The 24632-nt window shown below is 48.9% G+C and overlaps 1 protein-coding gene across 1 annotated transcript in view; it reads right to left on the reverse strand.

The window, feature by feature from the left end:
• Positions 1-24632, reverse strand: part of LOC137345808 (collagen alpha-2(XI) chain-like) — a 730020-nt gene that overhangs the window by 50459 nt on the left and 654929 nt on the right. Inside the window, exons 44-53 of the mRNA XM_068009057.1 lie at positions 23911-24018; positions 18623-18730; positions 17690-17743; positions 16397-16450; positions 13516-13623; positions 11300-11353; positions 11001-11054; positions 10849-10902; positions 7875-7928; positions 6995-7102 (exon numbers count right to left, since the gene is read on the reverse strand). Coding sequence (XP_067865158.1) covers positions 6995-7102; positions 7875-7928; positions 10849-10902; positions 11001-11054; positions 11300-11353; positions 13516-13623; positions 16397-16450; positions 17690-17743; positions 18623-18730; positions 23911-24018 — 756 coding nt within the window. The remainder of the gene's footprint in view (positions 1-6994; positions 7103-7874; positions 7929-10848; positions 10903-11000; positions 11055-11299; positions 11354-13515; positions 13624-16396; positions 16451-17689; positions 17744-18622; positions 18731-23910; positions 24019-24632) is intronic.

The following is a 24632-nucleotide window of genomic DNA, read 5'->3' on the forward strand; positions in this document are numbered from 1 at the left end:
GTGGGTTCAGACAATGTTCGGTTACATCAGTGGGTTCAGACAATGTCCTGTTACAGCAGTGGGTTCAGACAATGTTCGGTTACAGCAGTGGGTTCAGACAATGTCCTGTTACAGCAGTGGGTTCAGACAATGTTCGGTTACAGCAGTGGGTTCAGACAATGTCCTGTTACAGCAGTGGGTTCAGACAATGTCTGGTGACAGCAGTGGGTTCAGACAATGTCCTGTTACAGCAGTGGGTTCAAACAGACAATGTCCAGTTACAGCAGTGGGTTCAGACAATGTCCCGTTCCAACAGTGGGTTCAGACAATGTCTGGTTACCGCAGTGGGTTCAGACAATGTCAAATTACAGCAGCGGGTTCAGACAATGTCAAATTACAGCAGTGGGTTCAAGACAGACAATGTCCGGTTACAGCAGTGAGTTCAGACAATGTCAAATTACAGCAGTGGGTTCAGACAATGTCTGGTTACAGCAGTGGGTTCAAGACAGACAATGTCCGGTTACAGCAGTGGGTTCAAGACAGACAATGTCCGGTTACAGCAGTGAGTTCAGACAATGTCAAATTACAGCAGTGGGTTCAGACAATGTCTGGTTACAGCAGTGGGTTCAAGACAGACAATGTCCGGTTACAGCAGTGGGTTCAAGACAGACAATGTCCCGTTCCAACAGTGGGTTCAGACAATGTCTGGTTACAGCAGTGGGTTCAAGACAGACAATGTCCCGTTCCAACAGTGGGTTCAGACAATGTCTGGTTACCGCAGTGGGTTCAGACAATGTCAAATTACAGCAGCGGGTTCAGACAATGTCAAATTACAGCAGTGGGTTCAGACAATGTCCTGTTACAGCAGTGGGTTCAGACAATGTCCGGTTACAGCAGTGGGTTCAGACAATGTCTGGTGACAGCAGTGGGTTCAGACAATGTCCGGTTACAGCAGTGGGTTCAGACAATGTCCTGTTACAGCAGTGGGTTCAGACAATGTCCAGTTACAGCAGTGGGTTCAGACAATGTCCTGTTACAGCAGTGGGTTCAGACAATGTCTGGTGACAGCAGTGGGTTCAGACAATGTCTGGTGACAGCAGTGGGTTCAGACAATGTTCGGTTACAGCAGTGGGTTCAGACAATGTCCTGTTACAGCAGTGGGTTCAGACAATGTCTGGTGACAGCAGTGGGTTCAGACAATGTTCGGTTACAGCAGTGGGTTCAGACAATGTCCGGTTACAGCAGTGGGTTCAGACAATGTTCGGTTGCAGCAGTGGGTTCAGACAATGTCCGGTTACAGCAGTGGGTTCAGACAATGTCCGGTTACAGCAGTGGGTTCAGACAATGTCCGGTTACAGCAGTGGGTTCAGACAATGTCAGGTTACAGCAGTGGGTTCAGACAATGTTCGGTTACAGCAGTGGGTTCAGACAATGTCCGGTTACAGCAGTGGGTTCAGACAATGTCCTGTTACAGCAGTGGGTTCAGACAATGTCAGGTTACAGCAGTGGGTTCAGACAATGTTCGGTTACAGCAGTGGGTTCAGACAATGTCCGGTTACAGCAGTGGGTTCAGACAAAGTCCTGTTACAGCAGTGGGTTCAGACAATGTCTGGTGACAGCAGTGGGTTCAGACAATGTCTGGTTACAGCAGTGGGTTCAGACAATGTTCGGTTACAGCAGTGGGTTCAGACAATGTCCGGTTACAGCAGTGGGTTCAGACAATGTCCTGTTACAGCAGTGGGTTCAGACAATGTCCGGTTACAGCAGTGGGTTCAGACAATGTCCTGTTACAGCAGTGGGTTCAGACAATGTCTGGTGACAGCAGTGGGTTCAGACAATGTCTGGTGACAGCAGTGGGTTCAGACAATGTTCGGTTACAGCAGTGGGTTCAGACAATGTCCTGTTACAGCAGTGGGTTCAGTCAATGTCTGGTGACAGCAGTGGGTTCAGACAATGTTCGGTTACAGCAGTGGGTTCAGACAATGTCCGGTTACAGCAGTGGGTTCAGACAATGTTCGGTTACATCAGTGGGTTCAGACAATATCAGGTTACAGCAGTGGGTTCAGACAATGTTCGGTTACATCAGTGGGTTCATACAATGTTCGGTTGCAGCAGTGGGTTCAGACAATGTCCGGTTACAGCAGTGGGTTCAGACAATGTCAGGTTACAGCAGTGGGTTCAGACAATGTTCGGTTACAGCAGTGGGTTCAGACAATGTCCGGTTACATCAGTGGGTTCAGACAATGTCAGGTTACAGCAGTGGGTTCAGACAATGTTCGGTTACAGCAGTGGGTTCAGACAATGTCCGGTTACATCAGTGGGTTCAGACAATGTCAGGTTACAGCAGTGGGTTCAGACAATGTTCGGTTACAGCAGTGGGTTCAGACAATGTCCGGTTACAGCAGTGGGTTCAGACAATGTCCGGTTACAGCAGTGGGTTCAGACAATGTCAGGTTACAGCAGTGGGTTCAGACAATGTTCGGTTACAGCAGTGGGTTCAGACAATGTCCGGTTACAGCAGTGGGTTCAGACAATGTCCGGTTACAGCAGTGGGTTCAGACAATGTCAGGTTACAGCAGTGGGTTCAGACAATGTTCGGTTACAGCAGTGGGTTCAGACAATGTCCGGTTACAGCAGTGGGTTCAGACAATGTCAGGTTACAGCAGTGGGTTCAGACAATGTTCGGTTACAGCAGTGGGTTCAGACAATGTCCGGTTACATCAGTGGGTTCAGACAATGTCAGGTTACAGCAGTGGGTTCAGACAATGTTCGGTTACAGCAGTGGGTTCAGACAATGTCCGGTTACATCAGTGGGTTCAGACAATGTCAGGTTACAGCAGTGGGTTCAGACAATGTCCTGTTACAGCAGTGGGTTCAGACAATGTCAGGTTACAGCAGTGGGTTCAGACAATGTCCGGTTACAGCAGTGGGTTCAGACAATGTCCTGTTACAGCAGTGGGTTCAGACAATGTCTGGTGACAGCAGTGGGTTCAGACAATGTCTGGTGACAGCAGTGGGTTCAGACAATGTTCGGTTACAGCAGTGGGTTCAGACAATGTCCGGTTACAGCAGTGGGTTCAGACAATGTCCTGTTACATCAGTGGGTTCAGACAATGTCTGGTGACAGCAGTGGGTTCAGACAATGTTCGGTTACAGCAGTGGGTTCAGACAATGTCCGGTTACAGCAGTGGGTTCAGACAATGTTCGGTTACATCAGTGGGTTCAGACAATGTCAGGTTACAGCAGTGGGTTCAGACAATGTTCGGTTACATCAGTGGGTTCAGACAATGTTCGGTTGCAGCAGTGGGTTCAGACAATGTCAGGTTACAGCAGTGGGTTCAGACAATGTCAGGTTACAGCAGTGGGTTCAGACAATGTCCGGTTACATCAGTGGGTTCAGACAATGTCAGGTTACAGCAGTGGGTTCAGACAATGTCAGGTTACAGCAGTGGGTTCAGACAATGTTCGGTTACAGCAGTGGGTTCAGACAATGTCAGGTTACAGCAGTGGGTTCAGACAATGTTCGGTTACAGCAGTGGGTTCAGACAATGTCCGGTTCCAGCAGTGGGTTCAGACAATGTTCGGTTACATCAGTGGGTTCAGACAATGTCAGGTTACAGCAGTGGGTTCAGACAATGTTCGGTTACAGCAGTGGGTTCAGACAATGTCCGGTTACAGCAGTGGGTTCAGACAATGTCCTGTTACAGCAGTGGGTTCAGACAATGTTCGGTTACAGCAGTGGGTTCAGACAATGTCCGGTTACAGCAGTGGGTTCAGACAATGTCAGGTTACAGCAGTGGGTTCAGACAATGTTCGGTTACAGCAGTGGGTTCAGACAATGTCCGGTTACAGCAGTGGGTTCAGACAATGTCCGGTTACAGCAGTGGGTTCAGACAATGTTCGGTTACAGCAGTGGGTTCAGACAATGTCCGGTTACAGCAGTGGGTTTCGACAATGTCCGGTTACAGCAGTGGGTTCAGACAATGTCCAGTTACAGCAGTGGGTTCAGACAGACAATGTCCGGTTACAGCAGTGGGTTCAGACAATGTCCTGTTACAGCAGTGGGTTCAGACAATGTCTGGTGACAGCAGTGGGTTCAGACAATGTCCTGTTACAGCAGTGGGTTCAAACAGACAATGTCCAGTTACAGCAGTGGGTTCAGACAATGTCCTGTTACAGCAGTGGGTTCAAACAGACAATGTCCAGTTCCAGCAGTGGGTTCAGACAATGTCCCGTTCCAACAGTGAGTTCAGACAATGTCTGGTTACCGCAGTGGGTTCAGACAATGTCAAATTACAGCAGTGGGTTCAGACAATGTCAAATTACAGCAGTGGGTTCAAGACAGACAATGTCCGGTTACAGCAGTGAGTTCAGACAATGTCAAATTACAGCAGTGGGTTCAGACAATGTCTGGTTACAGCAGTGGGTTCAAGACAGACAATGTCCGGTTACAGCAGTGGGTTCAAGACAGACAATGTCCGGTTACAGCAGTGGGTTCAGACAATGTCCGGTTACAGCAGTGGGTTCAGACAATGTCAGGTTGCAGCAGTGGGTTCAGACAATGTCAGGTTACAGCAGTGGGTTCAGACAATGTTCGGTTACAGCAGTGGGTTCAGACAATGTCAGGTTACAGCAGTGGGTTCAGACAATGTTCGGTTACAGCAGTGGGTTCAGACAATGTCCGGTTACAGCAGTGGGTTCAGACAATGTCCTGTTACAGCAGTGGGTTCAGACAATGTTCGGTTACAGCAGTGGGTTCAGACAATGTCCGGTTACAGCAGTGGGTTCAGACAATGTCAGGTTACAGCAGTGGGTTCAGACAATGTTCGGTTACAGCAGTGGGTTCAGACAATGTCCGGTTACAGCAGTGGGTTCAGACAATGTCCGGTTACAGCAGTGGGTTCAGACAATGTTCGGTTACAGCAGTGGGTTCAGACAATGTCCGGTTACAGCAGTGGGTTTCGACAATGTCCGGTTACAGCAGTGGGTTCAGACAATGTCCAGTTACAGCAGTGGGTTCAGACAGACAATGTCCGGTTACAGCAGTGGGTTCAGACAATGTCCTGTTACAGCAGTGGGTTCAAACAGACAATGTCCAGTTACAGCAGTGGGTTCAGACAATGTCCGGTTGCAGCAGTGGGTTCAAACAGACAATGTCCAGTTACAGCAGTGGGTTCAGACAATGTCCTGTTACAGCAGTGGGTTCAGACAATGTCTGGTGACAGCAGTGGGTTCAGACAATGTCCTGTTACAGCAGTGGGTTCAGACAATGTCTGGTGACAGCAGTGGGTTCAGACAATGTCCTGTTACAGCAGTGGGTTCAAACAGACAATGTCCAGTTACAGCAGTGGGTTCAGACAATGTCCTGTTACAGCAGTGGGTTCAAACAGACAATGTCCAGTTCCAGCAGTGGGTTCAGACAATGTCCCGTTCCAACAGTGGGTTCAGACAATGTCTGGTTACCGCAGTGGGTTCAGACAATGTCAAATTACAGCAGTGGGTTCAGACAATGTCAAATTACAGCAGTGGGTTCAAGACAGACAATGTCCGGTTACAGCAGTGAGTTCAGACAATGTCAAATTACAGCAGTGGGTTCAGACAATGTCTGGTTACAGCAGTGGGTTCAAGACAGACAATGTCCGGTTACAGCAGTGGGTTCAAGACAGACAATGTCCGGTTACAGCAGTGAGTTCAGACAATGTCAAATTACAGCAGTGGGTTCAAGACAGACAATGGTCCTCCGCAAACAGAACCAATATGAAAGGCCTGGCCCATCAGCCACCCCACCTTACTTATCATCTGTTGTGGAAAGGCTAACCGCATAGGATTTCTTTCATTGCCCTTCCCCCCGAGGCTGTATTGTGGAATGTATTACATTGGGAGATGATGGTTTTGTTTGTCTACTGTTTGTACGGACATTAGCAACAGGACAGGACCATTCAGCCCCTCGGGACTGCTCTGCTATTGAATTTGCTCATGGCTGACGTACACCTCAACTCCATTTAGCCGCCTTCGCTCTCTATTGCTCGACGTCCTGAGCCTACACAAATCTATTGATCTCATTCTGAAAGCTCCAATTCAGCGCCAGCATCCACAGCCTTTTGAGTGACCGAGTTACAAATTACTCTTTCCCCCTGTGTTGGGAAAGTCCTTTTGATTTTGCTCCTGAATGCTCCAGCTTTAATTTTAAGATTATTTTAAGATTTGAAGCTGCTTGTCATGTCAACAATTACCAATTTCTGTTAAGACGTTGCCCACTGCAAGTCTCGATGCAAAATGAAGGTCCCACTACTCCATCCCAACAACCTACCCCATGCCCCCAGCCATTGCCTTCGCATCCTGAGGTCTCTCTCCATGAGCCTACCGATTGGTGCTGTTGTGTGTTGGAGGCCAAAGCCCACTTGGAACTGGGTTGAGACAGACCCAAACTCACTTCTCACGGAGCCTTGCAGCCTGCAGACAGAGGATAGGTGTATCCCATTCGTCAGGGCTGGAATTGAACCCAAGGCCTGAAGGTAAAAGGTCAACATCTAACCCACTTGTGCCAACTGGGTTCCGACGCAGATTGTTGTCGATCTGAGCGTACTCCAGAACTGCTGCCGTCCGTAGCGTAAGAACTGGAGCCGTTAAGTCTGTGCTGCCCACAGCACATCTCATTGCAAGTTCTGACAAAGGGTCATCGACCTGAAACGTTAACCCTTTCCCTGCTGTCTTCCCTGCTGAGTATTTCGAGCATTGTCAGTTTTTATTCCAGTTGAATACGAGGTCAGACCATTTCCTCAGGCTGGTACATGAAACTCTGAACTCTGAACCACCACCTTCTCAAGGACAATGAGGGATTGGCAATAAATGCTGGCCTTGCCTTTAGACTCACATCCCATGAACGAATAAAAAAAAAAGCCCCTTTCCCAGTGTTAAATGAGCTAAAGCTCTCAGCAATTGGTTCTCTAAAAGCTTAGTTACAGAAAGAAATTGAAAATATATCTGCCATCGGGAAGATCTGCAGCCTACTTACAGGATTGCCCTTGGGTCCATCGTCACCAGTGGGCCCTCTGGTACCTGGAGGCCCAGCAGTGCCTGGTTGTCCAGACTCTCCTTTCTCTCCTCTTTCACCTTTTGGACCCTGTTTTAAAGAAAGTAAAAACATGAGACCAGGCAGGTTATCAATGTTCACTTTTTAGATTATCTGTGTCCAGTTTTCTCCCTCTCCTATCCCAGTGTCACCACCCCACCCTCTCCCTGGGCTATGCTTGCAGAGGGCACCTGGCCAGCCTTCAGCAATTCGCGTGAGTGGCCTTTCTCGACGGGCGGGCCGGGGCAGAGAGCGACAGCCCAGTCTGGATCAGTCCTTGCCCAGTTTCCGCGCGCCTGCACTTAGCCGCAGCACTCTGGAGGTGGGGACCAGAGCTTCCAGCAAGATGGACACCCACCTTAGGCCAGAGAGGGGGTGCAGACGGGGACCTCTTGACAGCTGGAAGGTCGAACCAATTACCTTAGGCTGGATCTGCGTTAAACAGCTCAGAATGGCCCCAAGAATGGAGTATTCAGTCAATACACTGGAATACAATGCTCTGGAATGAAACAGGCTGTCGCTGCAGTTGTTACATATGCACATAACATTTAGTAGAGGACAGTACCACCCTCTGTGTCATTTAGAACCTCCTCCCCTCCACATCACCACATGATTAACATATCAGTGCGACTCAATGAGCCTGGTCTGAAGTTCTGATTGGATGATACTGGGTATCAGATTATTGCAGCTCCCTACCCTGGCCATGTAGCCACCCATCACTCCCAATCTGACTCTCTGGCAGCTTGCCACTCTCGAGAGTTATTTCTTAGCACGTCCGGTGTTTCGGGGCCGAAACGGCTCGACACCCTGATGAAGTACATACCTTACGGCCAGGAAGGCCTTGGATTCCTGGCATTCCGGATTCACCAGCTTCACCCTGAGGGGAAGACAGCCATTCATTGTAAGCAGGAGGTGAACGACAATTACAGCAGCTCAGTAAACAGTCTCATTTTACAACAAAGCCCAGACCCCCAATTCTGTTCTATTCCAGAAAGCCAGGTGGTGAAGGATCAAACTGGAGCCAATGTTTACACACTTTTAAAGGCATTTATTTACAGAGTTACACATTACAAACATGCACAGTTTCAGTCTGTTCCTATTTATAGGAGCACAAATGAATCACCCAGTTAATGCCCATTACCTGCCTACAATTAAATACAATTAACACATTCACCCCCAAGTTTGATGTAGAGTTATAAACTACAAGAGTAAATGTCAAAATTATTGAAATACATGTTCGAGTTAAAAAGTGATCCTTTCTCTATTGTGTATCTATGCCTTTACTGGTCATCTACAGCACAGCCCCACATACAGACTCTCTGGTTTCCTGATTAATTAAATTACTGTATACTGTTCAAATCGAATGATAATATCCTCCTATTCACAGGACCTCTAAACTAGATCCATTCTTGCCTCCGTTACTTTTCCCTTAATCTATAGGCATCAAAGATTCAAACTCGGTATCATCCAGCCATCACCTCTTGAGTTTGGTCTTGTACTATTTCCGATCTTGCCCCTTCACTTGAAATTTCCCAATACAACAGGACAAACAAGTGACTTCCCCCGCAGTGTCTCTCGATCCAGTTTATTAACTGTTCAACTGACTCTATGACACAGAATTGCTGCTGATCAAATGGACCTCCCTTTACTGAGAATAAACTGGGTGCACAGAGTCTACAGGTCGTTCAGCCAAGTGTCTAGACGATCTTTATGCTCCACATCAGCCTGCGTTTACTTTACCTCATCTTGTCCTATCAACATATCCTTCTATTACTTCCAGTTTGCCCTTAAATGCATCTATACTATTCACCTCAACCACTCCCCAGGGTAGTGAGATCCACATTCTCACCACGCTCTAGGTGAGGAATTCTCTCCAGAATTCCCTCATTGGATTTATTGGTGACTATTATATATTTATAAACACTAGTTCTGGTCTCCTCCACAAGTGGAAATATCTTCTCTCCATCTACCCTATCAAACCCCTTCCTAATCTTAAAGAGCATCAGATATAGGATGCAGGTGCAGGAGCCGGCCATTCGACCCCTTGAGCTTGCTCCGCCATTCCGGCTGATTCTCGACCTCAACTTCACTTTCCCGGCCATCCCCAAATCCCATAACCTCCTTAGTACCCAAAAAATCTAATGATCTCAGTCTTAAAAATATTCATCGACTGAGCATTCACTGTCTGATGGGATAAAGGATTCCCAAGATTCACAACCCTCTGAGTGAAGAAATGTTGTCTCTTTCTAAGTAGCTGACCTTGTATCCTGAGACTGTAACCCCTAGCTCTAGACTCTCCAGTCAGGGGAAACAGCGTCTCAGCACCCATCCTGCCAAGTCCTCAAAGAATTTTATACATTTCAATGCGATCACCTCTCATTCTTCAAAACTCTGAAGAACATAGGCCCACTCTACACATTCTCGCCTCAAGGGACAACCCTCTCACCCTGGGATCCAGTCTAATGAACCTTCGTTGAACCCTGTCTAAGCCTAATATATTCTTCCTTATGCAGATTGGGTGAGCGCTTTGCGGAACACCTCCGCTCTGTCCGCAAGCATGACCCCGAGCTTCTGGTTGCTTGCCATTTTAATTCACCACCCTGCTCTCAAGCCCACATTTCTGTCCTAGGCCTGCTGCAGTGTTCCAGTGAAGCTCAATGAACAGCACCTCATCTTGCGATTAGGCACTCTACAGCCTTGTGGACTCAACATTGAGTTCAACAACTTCAGACCATGACCCCCATTTTGTATTTTTCCCCCATGTACCAGTCTATAACTTGTGTTTCATGGTTTTGCTTTCAGAGAGAGCTGTTCATTATTCTGCCATTAACACCCTCTCTGGACAAATGCTTTGTCTTTTACTACGGCTATTTACTACTCCCTTTGCCTTTTCTTCCGTGACATCACTGTCATTTATCTCTCCTGCCCTCTGCCCTATCACACACCTTCCCTTTTGTTCTTCTTCCCTCCTCCCCCTTTTCACTTGCTCAAAGCCTATTACATTTCTAACCTTCGCCAGTTCTGATGAAAGGTCACAGACCTGAAACGTTAGCCCTGTTTCTTCCTCCACAGATGCTGCCAGACCTGAGCAGACCTGCTGAGTATTTCCAGCACCTGCAGTATTTTGCTTTGATATTCTTCCTTAGGCACGATCATCAGTACTGTACACAGTACTCCAGATGCGGTCTCACCAATGCCCTGTATAGTTGCACAAGACATCTTCCTACTTGCTGGCCGGAACTACATGTTAACTTTCTGTGTTTTGTGTAAAAGAGTACCCTCTGAATACCAACTTTTAATAGTCTTGCATATTTAAAAAAAAATATGCTGCTTTTCTATTCTTCCTGCCAAAGAGAATGGGTTCACATTGCTCAAAATTGTATGCCATCTGCCAGGTTCTTGCCCACTCAATTAACCCGTCCATATCCCTTATCAGGTTTCTCACAGTTTAATTTCCCATCTAATTTTGAATGTTAAACTTGGATATTTTACACTTGGTTCCCTCATCTAAATCATTAATATAGAATGTAAATAGCTGAGGCCCGAGCACTGATCCTCAGGGCACTCCACTAATAACAGCCTGCCAACCCGAAAATGACCCGATTATTCCTGCTCTGTTTTACTGCCCTTTAACCAATCCTCAAACCGTGCTAATATATTCCCGCCAATCCCAAGTGCCCTAACCTTTGCCGGATTTTGGACAAAGGACCTCTGTCAGGCCACCCCTCAGCCTTGGCTTATGCAAACCGCTGACGTTATCTCTTTCCTCCGTTGAGTTAGGTTTTGCGGCAACTTACCTTCTCACCGATGGACCCTGGGTTACCAACACCTCCGGGGGGACCTTGGGGACCCTGGGAGAAAAAGCATGACAAGAAGAGGGGGTCAGAGGGGAGCACAGCCATGGGTTCGCAAAGTGTGCATTCGAACTAATAAATGAAGCTGAGCTTACATCTGCCCCGGACGGACCGGCTGGGCCTGTGGGACCAGGAGGGCCAGGCGGACCCTGTGAAGGGAAAGACAAAGAGAATCATAAGCGACAACCTCTTAGGACATTGCAGGAGGAGGCTGACTGCACAGTCTGAAGCTCGGACGTTTCCCAACCACTGTTACTGCATCGAGAATGTAAGGAAAATTACACACCCAGACCCTGTAATATTACAGAATGGAGTCAAGAGGAATCCCTTGTAATCTCACAGTCAGTGATAACACAATATTATTAAGATCCCAGCAGCCACGACAGAAACTCACCATGGGACCAACATCACCAGTTTCACCCTTCGTTCCTGAAGGACCAGGCATTCCCTGAAATAGAAAGCAACACAAGTCATTCGTGGCCATAGAAACTCAGCCATACGGTGTACTCTATCCATCGAATACACTATACAGTACAGAGTAATAATGTGTAGGGGACGGGACCGTAAGGTAGCACAGTGCAGGGGAGGGGCTGTAAGGTAGCACAGTGCAGGGGAGGGGCTGTAAGGTAGCACAGTGCAGGGGGAAGGGATCGTAAGGTAGCACAGTGCAGGGGAAGGGATCGTAAGGTAGCACAGTGCAGGGGAGGGGCTGTAAGGTAGCACAGTGCAGGGGGAGGGGATCGTGAGGTAGCACAGTGCAGAGGAGGGATCGTAAGGTGGCACAGTGCAGGGGAGGGATCGTAAGGTAGCACAGTGCAGGGGAGGGGATCGCAAAGTAGCACAGTGCAGGGGGAGGGGATCGTAAGGTAGTGCAGTGCAGGGGAAGGGATCGTAAGGTAGCACAGTGCAGGGGAGGGGCTGTAAGGTAGCACAGTGCAGGGGGAGGGGCTGTAAGGTAGCACAGTGCAGGGGGAGGGGATCGCAAGGTAGTGCAGTGCAGGGGAAGGGATCGTAAGGTAGCACAGTGCAGGGGAGGGGCTGTAAGGTAGCACAGTGCAGGGGGATGGGATCGTAAGGTAGCACAGTGCAGGGGAGGGCCTGTAAGGTAGCACAGTGCAGGGGGAGGGGATTGTAAGGTAGTGCAGTGCAGGGGAAGGGATCGTAAGGTAGCACAGTGCAGGGGAGGGGCTGTAAGGTAGCACAGTGCGGGGGAGGGGCTGTAAGGTACCACAGTGCAGGGGAGGGGATTGTAAGGTAGTGCAGTGCAGGGGAGGGGCTGTAAGGTATCACAGTGCAGGGGAGGGGCTGTAAGGTAGCACAGTGCAGGGGGAGGGGATCGTAAGGTAGTGCAGTGCAGGGGAAGGGATCGTAAGGTTGCACAGTGCAGGGGAGGGATTGTAAGGTAGCACAGTGCAGGGGAGGGATTGTAAGGTAGCACAGTGCAGGGAAGGGGATCGTCAGGTAGCACAGTGCAGGGGAGGGATTGTAAGGTCGCACAGTGCAGGGGAGGGATTGTAAGGTCGCACAGTGCAGGGGAGGGATTGTAAGGTAGCACAGTGCAGGGGAGGGATTGTAAGGTAGCACAGTGCAGGGGAGGGATTGTAAGGTCGCACAGTGCAGGGGAGGGATTGTAAGGTCGCACAGTGCAGGGGAGGGATTGTAAGGTAGCACAGTGCAGGGGAGGGGCTGTAAGGTAAGGTAGCACAGTGCAGGGGAGGGATTGTAAGGTAAGGTAGCACAGCAGCGCAGTGCCGGGCAGGGAGAATAGCCCCAATTATTTCATCCCCCCAGCTCAGTGTCCCCTTTAGGGGGCAGGATTGAAGCTGGGGCGGGCGGGGGGGGGAGGGGGGGTGGGAGGTAAACTGGGGGTGGAGGCAGGGTGGAAGCTGGGGTGGGGGCAGGGTGGTAGTCGGGGGAGGGGAGTGCTGGGAGGGCTGGAATATGGCCAAATAAGGGACAGAGACCCCACACCGTGCAATTTCTCATTCCAACCTCCAGTAGCCAGGCTTTACCCCTCCCTCTCCTGGTATGTGTCCCCATTCCCCCTCTCATCCACCCACTGTGTCCCCTCCCCCCAATGTGTGACCCCCCCCTCCCCCCCTCCCCCCTCATCCCCACAGTGTTGCCTGTCCCTCCCCCAGAGCATGACACCCTCCCCCCTCATCCCCACAGTGTTGCCTGTCCCTTCCCACGAAGAGTGACACCCTCCCCCCCTCCTCATCCCCACAGTGTTGCCTGTCCCTCCCCCAGAGTATGACCCCTCCAGTTTCATCCCCAGTGTTCCCTGCCCATCCTCCAGTGTGACCCCACCTCCCTCATCCCCACAGTGTTGCCTGTCCCTCCCCCAGAGCATGACACCCTCCCCCCTCATCCCCACAGTGTTGCCTGTCCCTCCCCCAGAGTATGACCCCTCCAGTTTCATCCCCACAGTGTTCCCTGCCCATCCTCCAGTGTGTCCCACCTCCCTCATCCCCACAGTGTTCCCTGCCCATCCTCCAGTGTGTCCCACCGCTGTGTCTCTCCCTCCCGCGCCCCTCCCAGGTACAGGATGGAGTATCACCAATGCCTCGATCCATTCAAACCTCCCTTGGACGAGTATCGAACACTGACCTGCAGACCAATTGGACCCGGTGATCCTGGGAAACCTCTTGGACCTTCATCCCCCTTCTGTCCGAAAAAGCCTTGCTGACCTCTCTGCCCAGGCTCTCCATCGGCACCCTGAGGGGAGACAGCATTAACAGTGAGGGGCGACACAGCATCATATTCAGCCAGGAGGAGCTTTCTGGGCCCATCTCCCCTCTCCTGGTCACAGTGTTCTCTCAGCACCTTTCCAGTAAGAATCCATTCCACTTATGGGCGAGAACCTGTCGAGATCCTTTTTCAAAACGCGTTGGAGTCTCTCTCGCCAGTGATTAGCTTCACATATTTATTCATCTTTCAGTCAAGCAGGAAAACTGAGAGATGTCCTCTCTGGGGAATCTAGGGTTCAGGCCCACTGTCCTTACAGCTAAGGGGTTACTTCAAGCCACAGCAGGAATACTGGTTTTACACCCCGCACAATATTGCGGAGAGTAAAACTGGGACAGGCTGGTGGGTCAAGCCATCGTTGTCCCCTCCTGATCCTGTCGCTTTCCCCACCGGGGAGGCAGCTCAGTCGAAAATTGTCCCTTGCTATATTTTTTTCTGAATTTACCAAGTTTTATTTTGGGATCTGATTTTTATCCTCCACTGATTTTCTCCACATTTTTTAAAATACTAATAAGCTTGAGTGTTTAAAAAGTCAATAAAAAATACAGCTTCAATGTGAAACGACTGTCCAAAGATATATGTATGTGGTCAGTCTTCACAGGAAATGGGATAATTCTGTACAGCTGCCCTATCGAATCTGAGAATCTCTACACTCGACTATTCTAATGTATTCCTGGCTGCTCTCCCACATTCTACCCTCCTTAAATTTGAGGTCATCCAAAACTCTGCTGCCCATATCTTAACTTGCACCAAACCCCATTCACCCATCACCCCCTGTGTTCACTGCCTTACATTGACTCCCGGTCCAGCAACATCTCGATTTTAAAATTCTTATCCTTGCTTTCAAATCCCTCCATTGCCTCAGCCTTCCCTATCTCTATAACCTCCTCCAGCACCTACACCCCTCCCTATCTCTATAACCTCCTCCAGCACCTACACCCCTCCCTATTTCTGTAACTTCCTCCAGCACCTACACCCCTCCCTATCTCTGTAATTCCTCTAGCACCTACACCGCTCCCTATCTCTGTAACCTCCTCCAGCCCTGCACCCCTCCCTATCTCTGTAACCTCCTCCAGCCCTGCACCCCTATCTCTGTAACCTCCTCCAACCCTACGCCCCTATCTCTGTAACCTCCTCTAGCCCTGCACCCCTATCTCTGTAACCTCCTCCAGCCCTACACCCCTCCCTATTTCTGTAACTTCCTCCAGCACCTACACCCCTCCCTATCTCTGTAACCTCCTCCAGCACCTACACCCCTCTCTATCTCTGTAACCTCCTCCAGCACCTACACCCCTCCCTATTTCTGTAACTTCCTCCAGCACCTACACCCCTCCCTATCTCTGTAACCTCCTCCAGCACCTACACCCCTCTCTATCTTTGTAACCTCCTCCAGCCCTACACCCCTCCCTATCTCTGTAACCTCCTCCAGCCCTACACCCCTATCTCTGTAACCTCCTCCAGCACCTACACCCCTCTCTATCTTTGTAACCTCCTCCAGCCCTACACCCCTCCCTATCTCTGTAACCTCCTCCAGCCCTACACCCCTATCTCTGTAACCTCCTCCAGCCCTACACCCCTCCCTATTTCTGTAACTTCCTCCAGCACCTACACCCCTCCCTATCTCTGTAACCTCCTCCAGCACCTACACCCCTCTCTATCTCTGTAACCTCCTCCAGCACCTACACCCCTCCCTATTTCTGTAACTTCCTCCAGCACCTACACCCCTCCCTATCTCTGTAACCTCCTCCAGCACCTACACCCCTCTCTATCTTTGTAACCTCCTCCAGCCCTACACCCCTCCCTATCTCTGTAACCTCCTCCAGCCCTACACCCCTATCTCTGTAACCTCCTCCAGCCCCTAAATCCCTCCCTATCTCTGTAACCTCCTCCAACCCTGCACCCCTATCTCTGTAACCTCCTCCAGCCCTAAACCCCTCCCTATCTCTGTAACCTCCTCCAGCCCCTACACCCCTTTGAGATCTCCACACTCCTCTAATTCTGGCCTCTTAAGCATCTCCAATTTTAATCATTCCTCCATTGGTGGCTGTGCCTGTAGTTGCTCTGGAATTTTTTTCCAAAACCTCTCTGACTCTCCACCTCGCTTTCCTCCTTAAAACCAACCTCTTTGGCCAAACTTTTGGTCACCTGTCCTAATATCTCTTTATGTGGCTTTATAACACTCCTGTGAAGCACATTGGAAAGTGTTATTACGTTAAAGGCATAATATAAATGCAAGTCATAATTGGTGTTGTGATCTGTCAAATACCCTATTGTTCAAAACCGTTCTTATACAGTGCTTTTCAGCACCTCAGCACATCCCAAAGCACTTGACAGCCACTGACTTACTGCTGCAGTGTAGTGACTGTTATAATGCAGGAAACACATCAGCTGATTTGTGCATAGGAAGCTCCCACTAACAGCAATGTGATAATGACCAGATAGTCTGTTTTTAGTGGTTTTGTTTGCAGGATAAACATTGGCCAGTGCCATGGGAGCTTTTCCATCCATCTTTAGTTTAACATTTCATCAGAAAATCTGCACCTCCAACCATGTAGCACCTCCTCAGTAGTGCACTGGCCACTCTAGTCCCTCAAGTCGGGGCTTGAACCCACAACCTTCTGGACTGGGGGCAAGATGGCTACCCACTGAGCCACAGCTGAGACAGCAGTTTACTACAGTCATTCTGGTATACAAGTGAAAGGTCCTGAAAGATTGCTAGCTTCCAATACCAGCGAATACTTACAGAAGGACCTGGCTGACCAACAGGACCGATTGGGCCAGGAGGACCAGGTGGACCCTGCAACAAGGCAAAAACACACAAACAAGTGTTACAAATCCGATGTAAGAAAATGATTGAAGAAAGGTAATTAAACAAAGAAATTATTTACCCCCACCTACAGTTCGACGCCAACGTGTACATTTTTGTAAATCTACAGTTTAAACTGAAAGACCCAACTGGTTTTGTCATTACTGCTGATTTAACTTAGTTTAAAATAACAATCATGGTTGTTGAAAGCTTGTCATTGTATTGAGCAAGAGATGGGGGGGAGGCCACGAGCAATGCTGAATGGGACCTCATTGATATTTAGTTCCAATTAAATACCAGCATTCAGATTATATTTTGCTGCAGGTTTTCTGGCCTGCTCTGCTGAAGGCAGACACTGCTCACTGCAGCATGTCCCAAAGGTGAACGTTGGCCTCTGGTACCTTTGAAAATGGCCACTGTTTACTTCAGGGCCTAGACATCAAGGCCCAGATATTCCACAGGGCCCAGACAACGAGGCCCAGATATTCCACAGGGCCCAGACAACGAGGCCCTGATATTCCACAGGGCCCAGACAGCGAGGCCCAGATATTCCACAGGGCCCAGACAGCGAGGCCCAGAAATTCCACAGGGCCTATACAGAGAGGCCCAGAAATTCCACAGGACCTAGACACCAATGCACAACAATTTCACAGGGCCCGAGACAGCAAGGCCCAGAAATTCCACGGGGCCTATACAGAGAGGCCCAGAAATTCCACAGGACCTAGACACCAAGGCCCAGAAATTCCATGGGCCCCAGACAGCGAGGCCTGCAATTCCACGGGGCCTAAACACCAAGGCTCAGAAATTCCACGGGACCTAGACACCAAGGCCCAGAAATTCCATGGGCCCCAGACAGCGAGGCCTGCAATTCCACGGGGCCTAAACACCAAGACTCAGAAATTCCACGGGGCCTAAACACCAAGACTCAGAAATTCCACGGGGCCCAGACACCAAGGTCCAGAAATTCCACGGGGCCGAGACACCAAGGCCCAGAACAGAAATTCCACAGGACCTAGACACCAAGGCCCAGAAATTCCACGGGGCCTAGACACCAACAGCCTGCCTATAGTTTGGTTTGGGAACAGAGAGATACGTTTAGGATAATGTCCATTTAGTTACATCCTTCTCTCCAATTCCCATGGTTACTTTGCCACGCAAAGACATGATTCTCCTCCCGGTTTGTTGGTGTCTGTTTGGAATGAAGAATGGTGAATTAAAAGTTGCACTCACATGTTCACCTTTGTTGCCCTTCCTCCCCTTATGTCCAGGCTCACCAACTTCACCCTGTAAAACAATGAGGAAGAAGCAAAAACCTCATTTACTAGGGATTTGCACAGGTAATCGACTCAGAAAACCCACCAGTTAGCTTCAATCGTTCAATTGTATTTGATTTGTGAGTAGATTCTGTCCTGCGCACCCAGACCCAGTGTGGGTCCCACAAGACGACAGTCAGGATTGTTCTGTTATTACTGATTCCCGGATTTTGTGTTCACACGAAATATCCACCACAATTACTTTCTGCTCACAGGACAGGCCGCAATCAGGTACTTCCTGATCCCAGGCACACACTGTCACATGTAACCCCCTCCCCCCCACTCACGGGACAGGCTTAGAAGTACCTCCCACCATTTATGTTCCACATGAGACTCCTTGCTCTCTCCTTCATACAACACAAAAGGAAGACATTCCTCTCTGTGGCAAAGTCTTATTCCCCTGCTGTCCTTTCCCCATACTCTTCTGCATTTCTGTTATACAAATATTGATCCATTCCCCTGTCAAAACCAATCGGAGGTTCTGCTTGTACCACTGTCTCTAATCGGACATTTCGCGTCTTAGAAGCCCCGGCACTAAAAATAGCATCTCATTGTTATTTGTGCCCTCCAATCACTGATACACTGCCCAGTGGAAATAATTTTTCCTCATTCACTCAAAAGTCCAAACCCTGATTATTTTGAACGCCTCTGTCAGTTCCACAGAAGCTCTTCCCCAACCATGCCCACTCCCACGTTCCCTGGCCATTTACACTCTTTCGTTGTGGGTCTGTTTCCGGTCTTGAGCCGAGGTTTTACCGGGAGACCAGGAGCAACCCTCCCCTGGGGGATTATCAGAATCCAGCAGAATTCTTACTCGACATCACCCTTGAAAAACCTTCGTGGACCTTACCTTGTCTCCGTCCTCACCAGGAACGCCTGGGGTACCTGCTGGTCCAGGGAGACCAACTGGGCCTTGGACACCATCTCGACCAGCTGGACCGATAGGGCCTTTCCCACCCTGCAATAAAAGATTGAAAATGCAATTTATGAACATTGGCAGCTTAGCTCAGGGACACTCATTACAGCGTTCCTCCTCCCCCTCAATCAACTCATCAACAACTGCGGTTACACTGAACGCTGTCCCTGTCCCACTTCCAAATACGGAATGTCACCAAAGCCTTTCCACAAGAAAAAGAGTGAAGTCAGCTTCACACTTACACACCAGGGCAGCTCGGAACCTCCGGTTCTTGGGTTACGCAACAACATGGGTAAGGCAGCTCCACTTTCCCGCCCGCTCCCCACATCTGTTGATTCCCAGAGAGACCAAAACTCTATCGATCTCAGCCCTAAAAATACTCAACAACAGAATATCCACAACCCTCTGGGGTAGAGAATTCCAACGATTCACAACCCTTTGAGTTGAGAAGTTTCTCTTCATCTCAGTCCTAAATGATCAGCCCCCTTATTCTGAGACTGTGCCCCTGCATTCTAGATTCTCCAGCCAGGGGGAAAAAAAATCTCTCAATGTCTACTGTATCCAGCCCTTTCAGAATCGTGCATGTTTCAATGAGATCACCTCCCATTCTTCTAAACTCCAGAGAGTACAGGCCCAACTTACTCAGCCTCTCACCTTAGGACAACCCTCTCATGCCAGGAACCAATTTAGTGAACCTTGTTGTATCGCCTCCAATGCAAGTATATCCTTTTTTAAGTATGGATACCAAAACCGTACACAGTACGCTGGTTGTGGTCTCATCATAGCCCTGTACAATTGGTAGCAAGACTTCCTTATTCCTGTACTCCAGTCCTCTTGCAATAAAGGCCAACATGCCATTTGCCTTCCTAACTGTTTGCTGTACCTGCATGTTAACTTTCTGCGTTCCTTGTACAAACACACCCAAGACTCTCTGAACATCAACATTTACAAGTTTCTAGAATATTACAGCGCAGTACAGGCCCTTCGGCCCTCGCTGTTGCGCCGACCTGTGAAACCATCTGACCTACACTATTCCATTTTCATCCATATGTCTATCCAATTACCACTTAAATGCCCTTAAAGTTGGCGAGTCTACTACTGTTGCAGGCAGGGCGTTCCACGCCCCTACTACTCTCTGAGTAAAGAAACTACCTCTGACATCTGTCCTATATCTATCACCCCTCAACTTAAAGCTATGTCCCCTCGTGTTTGCCATCACCATCTGAGGAAAAAGACGCTCACTATCCACCCTATCTAACCCTCTGATTATCTTATATGTCTCTATTAAGTCACCTCTCCTCCTCCTTCTCTCCAACGAAAACAACCTCAAGTCCCTCAGCCTTTCCTCGTAAGACCTTCCCTCCATACCAGGCAACATCCTAGTAAATCTCCTCTGCACCCTTTCCAAAGCTTCCACATCCTTCCTATAATGCGGTGACCAGAACTGCACGCAATACTCCAGGTGCGGTCTCACCAGAGTTTTGTACAGCTGCAGCATGACCTCGTGGCTCCGAAACTCGATCCCCCTACTAATAAAAGCTAACACACCATATGCCTTCTTAACAGCCCTATTAACCTGGGGAGCAACCTTCAGGGATTTATGCACCTGGACACCAAGATCTCTCTGTTCATCTACACTACCAAGAATCTTCCCATTAGCCCAGTGCTCTGCATTCCTGTTACTCCTTCCAAAGTGAATCACCTCACACTTTTCCGCATTAAACTCCATTTGCCATCTCTCAGCCCAGCTCTGCAGCCTATCTATGTCCCTCTGTACCCTACAACATCCTTCGGCACTATCCACAACTCCGACCTTAGTGTCATCCGCAAATTTACTAACCCACCCTTCTACACCCTCTTCCAGGTCATTTATAAAAATGACAAACAGCAGTGGCCCCAAAACAGATCCTTGCGGTACACCACTAGTAACTAAACTCCAGGATGAACATTTTCCATCAACCACCACCCTCTGTCTTCTTTCAACTAGCCAATTTCTGATCCAAAGCTCTAAATCACCTTCAACCCCATACTTCCGTATTTTCCGCAATAGCCTACCGTGGGGAACCTTATCAAACGCCTTACTGAAATCCATATACACCACATCCACTGCTTTACCCTCATCCACCTGTTTGGTCACCTTCTCGAAAAACTTAATAAGGTTTGTGAGGCACGACCTACCCTTCACAAAACCGTGCTGACTATCGCTAATGAACTTATTCTTTTCTAGATGATTATAAATCCTGTCTCTTATAACCTTTTCCAACATTTTACCCACAACCGAAGTAAGGCTCACAGGTCTGTAATTACCAGGGCTGTCTCTACTCCCCTTCTTGAACAAGGGGACAACATTTGCTATCCTCCAGTCTTCCGGCACTATTCCTGTCGACAATGACGACATAAAGATCAAGGACAAAGGCTCTGCAATCTCCTCCCTAGCTTCCCAGAGAATCCTAGGATAAATCCCATCTGGCCCAGGGGACTTATCTATTTTCACACTTTCCAAAATTGCTAACACCTCCTCCTTGTGAACCTCAATCCCATCTAGCCTAGTAGCCTGAATCTCAGTATTCTCCTCGACAACATTTTCTTTCTCTACTGTAAATACTGACGCAAAATATTCATTTAACGCTTCCCCTATCTCCTCTGATTCCACATACAACTTCCCACTACTATCCTTGATTGGCCCTAATCTAACTCTAGTCATTCTTTTATTCCTGATATACCTATAGAAAGCCTTAGGGTTTTCCCTGATCCTATCCGCCAATGACTTCTCGTGTCCTCTCCTTGCTCTTCTTAGCTCTCCCTTTAGATCCTTCCTGGCTTTCATGCCTTTTAAAAAATATTCTGCTTTTCTGTTCTTATTATCAAAGTGAATAACTCACACTTCCCCACATTAAACTCCATCTGCCACTTTGTTGCCCACTCACTTGACCTGTCTGTATCTCTTTGCAGCCTCTTCGTGTCCTCCCCACAGCTTACATTCCCACCTAGCTTTGTATTGTCAGCACACGAAGAGTAAGGACGTCTTGCTGCAGTTGTGCAGGGCTTTGGTGAGACTACATCTAGAGTACTCTTTATGGTTTTGGTCTCCATACCTAAGGAAGGATATACTTGCTTTAGAAGCGGTGCAACAAAGGTTCGTTGGACTGATTCCTGGGTGGGAAGGCTGCCCTGTGAGGAGAGATTGAGTAGAATGGGTTCCGAAGAAGGGTCACTGACCCGAAACGTTAACTCTGCTTCTCTTTCCACAGATGCTGCCAGACCTGCTGAGTGGTTCCAGCATTTCTTGTTTTTGTTTGAGTAGAATGGGCCTAGACTCACTGGAGTTTAGAAGAATGAGAGGTGATCTCATTGAAATATGTACAAATGAGAGGCTGTTTCCCCTGGATGGAATGTCTGGAACATGGGGGCACAGTCTCAGGATTAGGAGTCGGTCATTTCAGACGGAGACGAGGAGAAATTCTGTCACCCAGAAGGTTGTGAATCTTTGAAATTCTCTACCCCCGAGAGCTGTGGATGCTCAGTCATTAAGTACATTCAAGGCTGAGATTGATGGATTTTTGGGCTCCAAGGGAATCAAGGGGTTATAGGGATCAGGTGGGAAAGTGGAGTTGAGGCTGAAGGTCAGCCATGATATTGAATGGCGGAGCAGACTCGGAAGCAATCCGGAAGTTACTGTGCAGGCGGCTCACAAGTCGTCCCCTTTGTAAGATACCGCACGCGTGCGGCCTCGCGAGAAAATTTAAAGGTACCGCACATTCAAATGGACAGGTTGCACATAGCAAAAAGATATTTAGAACATAGAACATAGAACATAGAACATACAGCACAGAACAGGCCCTTCGGCCCACGATGTTGTGCCGATCCTTTGTCCTCTGTCAAGGACAATTTAATCTATACCCCATCATTCTCCTTTATCCATATACCTATCCAAAAGCCTTTTGAAAGTCCCTAAAGTTTGTGACTCAACAACTTCCCCGGGCAAGGCATTCCATGCCTCGACCACTCTCTGGGTAAAGAACCTTCCCCTGACATCCCCCTTATATCTCCCACCCTTCACCTTAAATTTATGACCCCTTGTAACGCTTTGCTCCACCCGGGGAAAAAGTTTCTGACTGTCTACCCTATCTATTCCCCTGATCATCTTATAAACCTCTATCATGTCACCCCTCATCCTTCTCCGTTCTAATGAGAAGAGGCCTAGAATGTTCAGCCTTTCCTCGTAAGACTTATTCTCCATTCCAGGCAACATCCTGGTAAATCTCCTCTGCACCCTCTCCAAGGCTTCCACATCCTTCCTAAAATGAGGCGACCAGAACTGCACACAGTACTCCAAATGAGGCCTTACCAAGGTCCTGTACAGCTGCATCATCACCTCACGGCTCTTAAATTCAATCCCTCTGCTAATGAACGCTAACACCCCATATGCCTTCTTCACAGCCCTATCCACTTGAGTTGCAACTTTCAATGATCTATGCACATAGACCCCAAGGTCTCTCTGCTCCTCCACATGCCCAAGAACCCTACCGTTAACCCAGTATTTTGCATTCATGTTTGTCCTTCCAAAATGGACGACGATCGAGGGATCATTGCTTTCTGGTCATTCTTCTGCCTCCAGCCCCAAAACGACCCAATTTGCTGAGTTGAATTTCACGACTTGAGGTGGAATTTGAACTCTTGATGCCTGGGTTTCAATATTACAACAACTGGTTGACAAGGGGATTAAGATCAAATTAATGGACCCCACCACATCAAGTGTGTCAATATGTATTTGGACTGATGCAAAATGGGCTCACTGGTAATGAGTCAATATCATCGGAGAGTCCACACTCTTATTGAATTGGCCAAATGCCCATGGCTTAGTCCATGAGTTCTGCAGGGAAGCAATGGGTACACTTTACCCCACCCCCCGCCAAGTCAACGGGCACATTTAATCCCCCAAAACACCAGCACACTTAACCCCCAAAACAATGGGTACACTTAATCCTCCCTTGAACTACGGGCACACTTACCCTCCCACACCACAGGCACACTTAACTCCCAAAATAATACGTACACCCTCAGAACAACGGGCGCACTTAACCCTATGAACCAGCAGCACACTTAATCCCCAAAACAATGGGTAGAATTGCTCCCCCTGAACCAACAGGCACACTTACCCCGCAAACCCATCTCACCCCACCCCCCCACATCCACTCAAAAAACCCAGCAGGCAGACTCACCGGTACTCCTTTCTCTCCAGCAGGGCCAGGGGGTCCCTGAGGTCCTGGACGTCCTGGGAGGCCGATGGGACCACCAGGACCTGATTTTCCTCTCACACCAGGGGAGCCCTGAGGAGTGAAGGAAGAGATTAGAGAATGAATGAAGAGTGAAAACCAACATGTTAGTCAAAGGCAGGGAAAACAAGTACTGTTACCTAGCTAACTGCAAATACAGGTATCTCCAATGATTGGCCCACCTTTGGAATTAATAAGTTATCGCTGAACTCAACTGTTTAAAGAGGACCCCTTCCCCCACACCATCGTTCCCAATGGTTGGGGTCTCCAACCTGTGGCCGTGGGTCACGTGCCATCCACAGGCCCCGTGCCACCTGGCCCTCTATCCTCATTCTTATTCACCAGTATCGCCTGTTTGGACCATGGGATCTTGGCAATGGCCGCTTATTTGTGCCACTGTCTCAGTGATTGGATGAGGCTCCAATCAGAAAGTCACCATCTGTGCATGCCAGCAACGCGTGATATTTGTCAATGAGCAGGAACCTGGACGTAAACCTTACGGCCGTTCCCCCCGCCCCGAGGCTCCACCACAGGCACTGAGGCAATGGGAAATACTGTGGCACCCCTACCCTAGAGGGTGTGGTTTAACCCTGGACCACGCTGCTATGTTCTCAGTTGCCTCGAAGGGCTTGGTTTTCCTCTTTTGCCCGGCCCAAAGTTGACCAAGG

This window comes from Heterodontus francisci, chromosome 29 (assembly GCF_036365525.1).
Source record: "Heterodontus francisci isolate sHetFra1 chromosome 29, sHetFra1.hap1, whole genome shotgun sequence".
In the NCBI taxonomy this organism is placed as follows: domain Eukaryota; kingdom Metazoa; phylum Chordata; class Chondrichthyes; order Heterodontiformes; family Heterodontidae; genus Heterodontus; species Heterodontus francisci.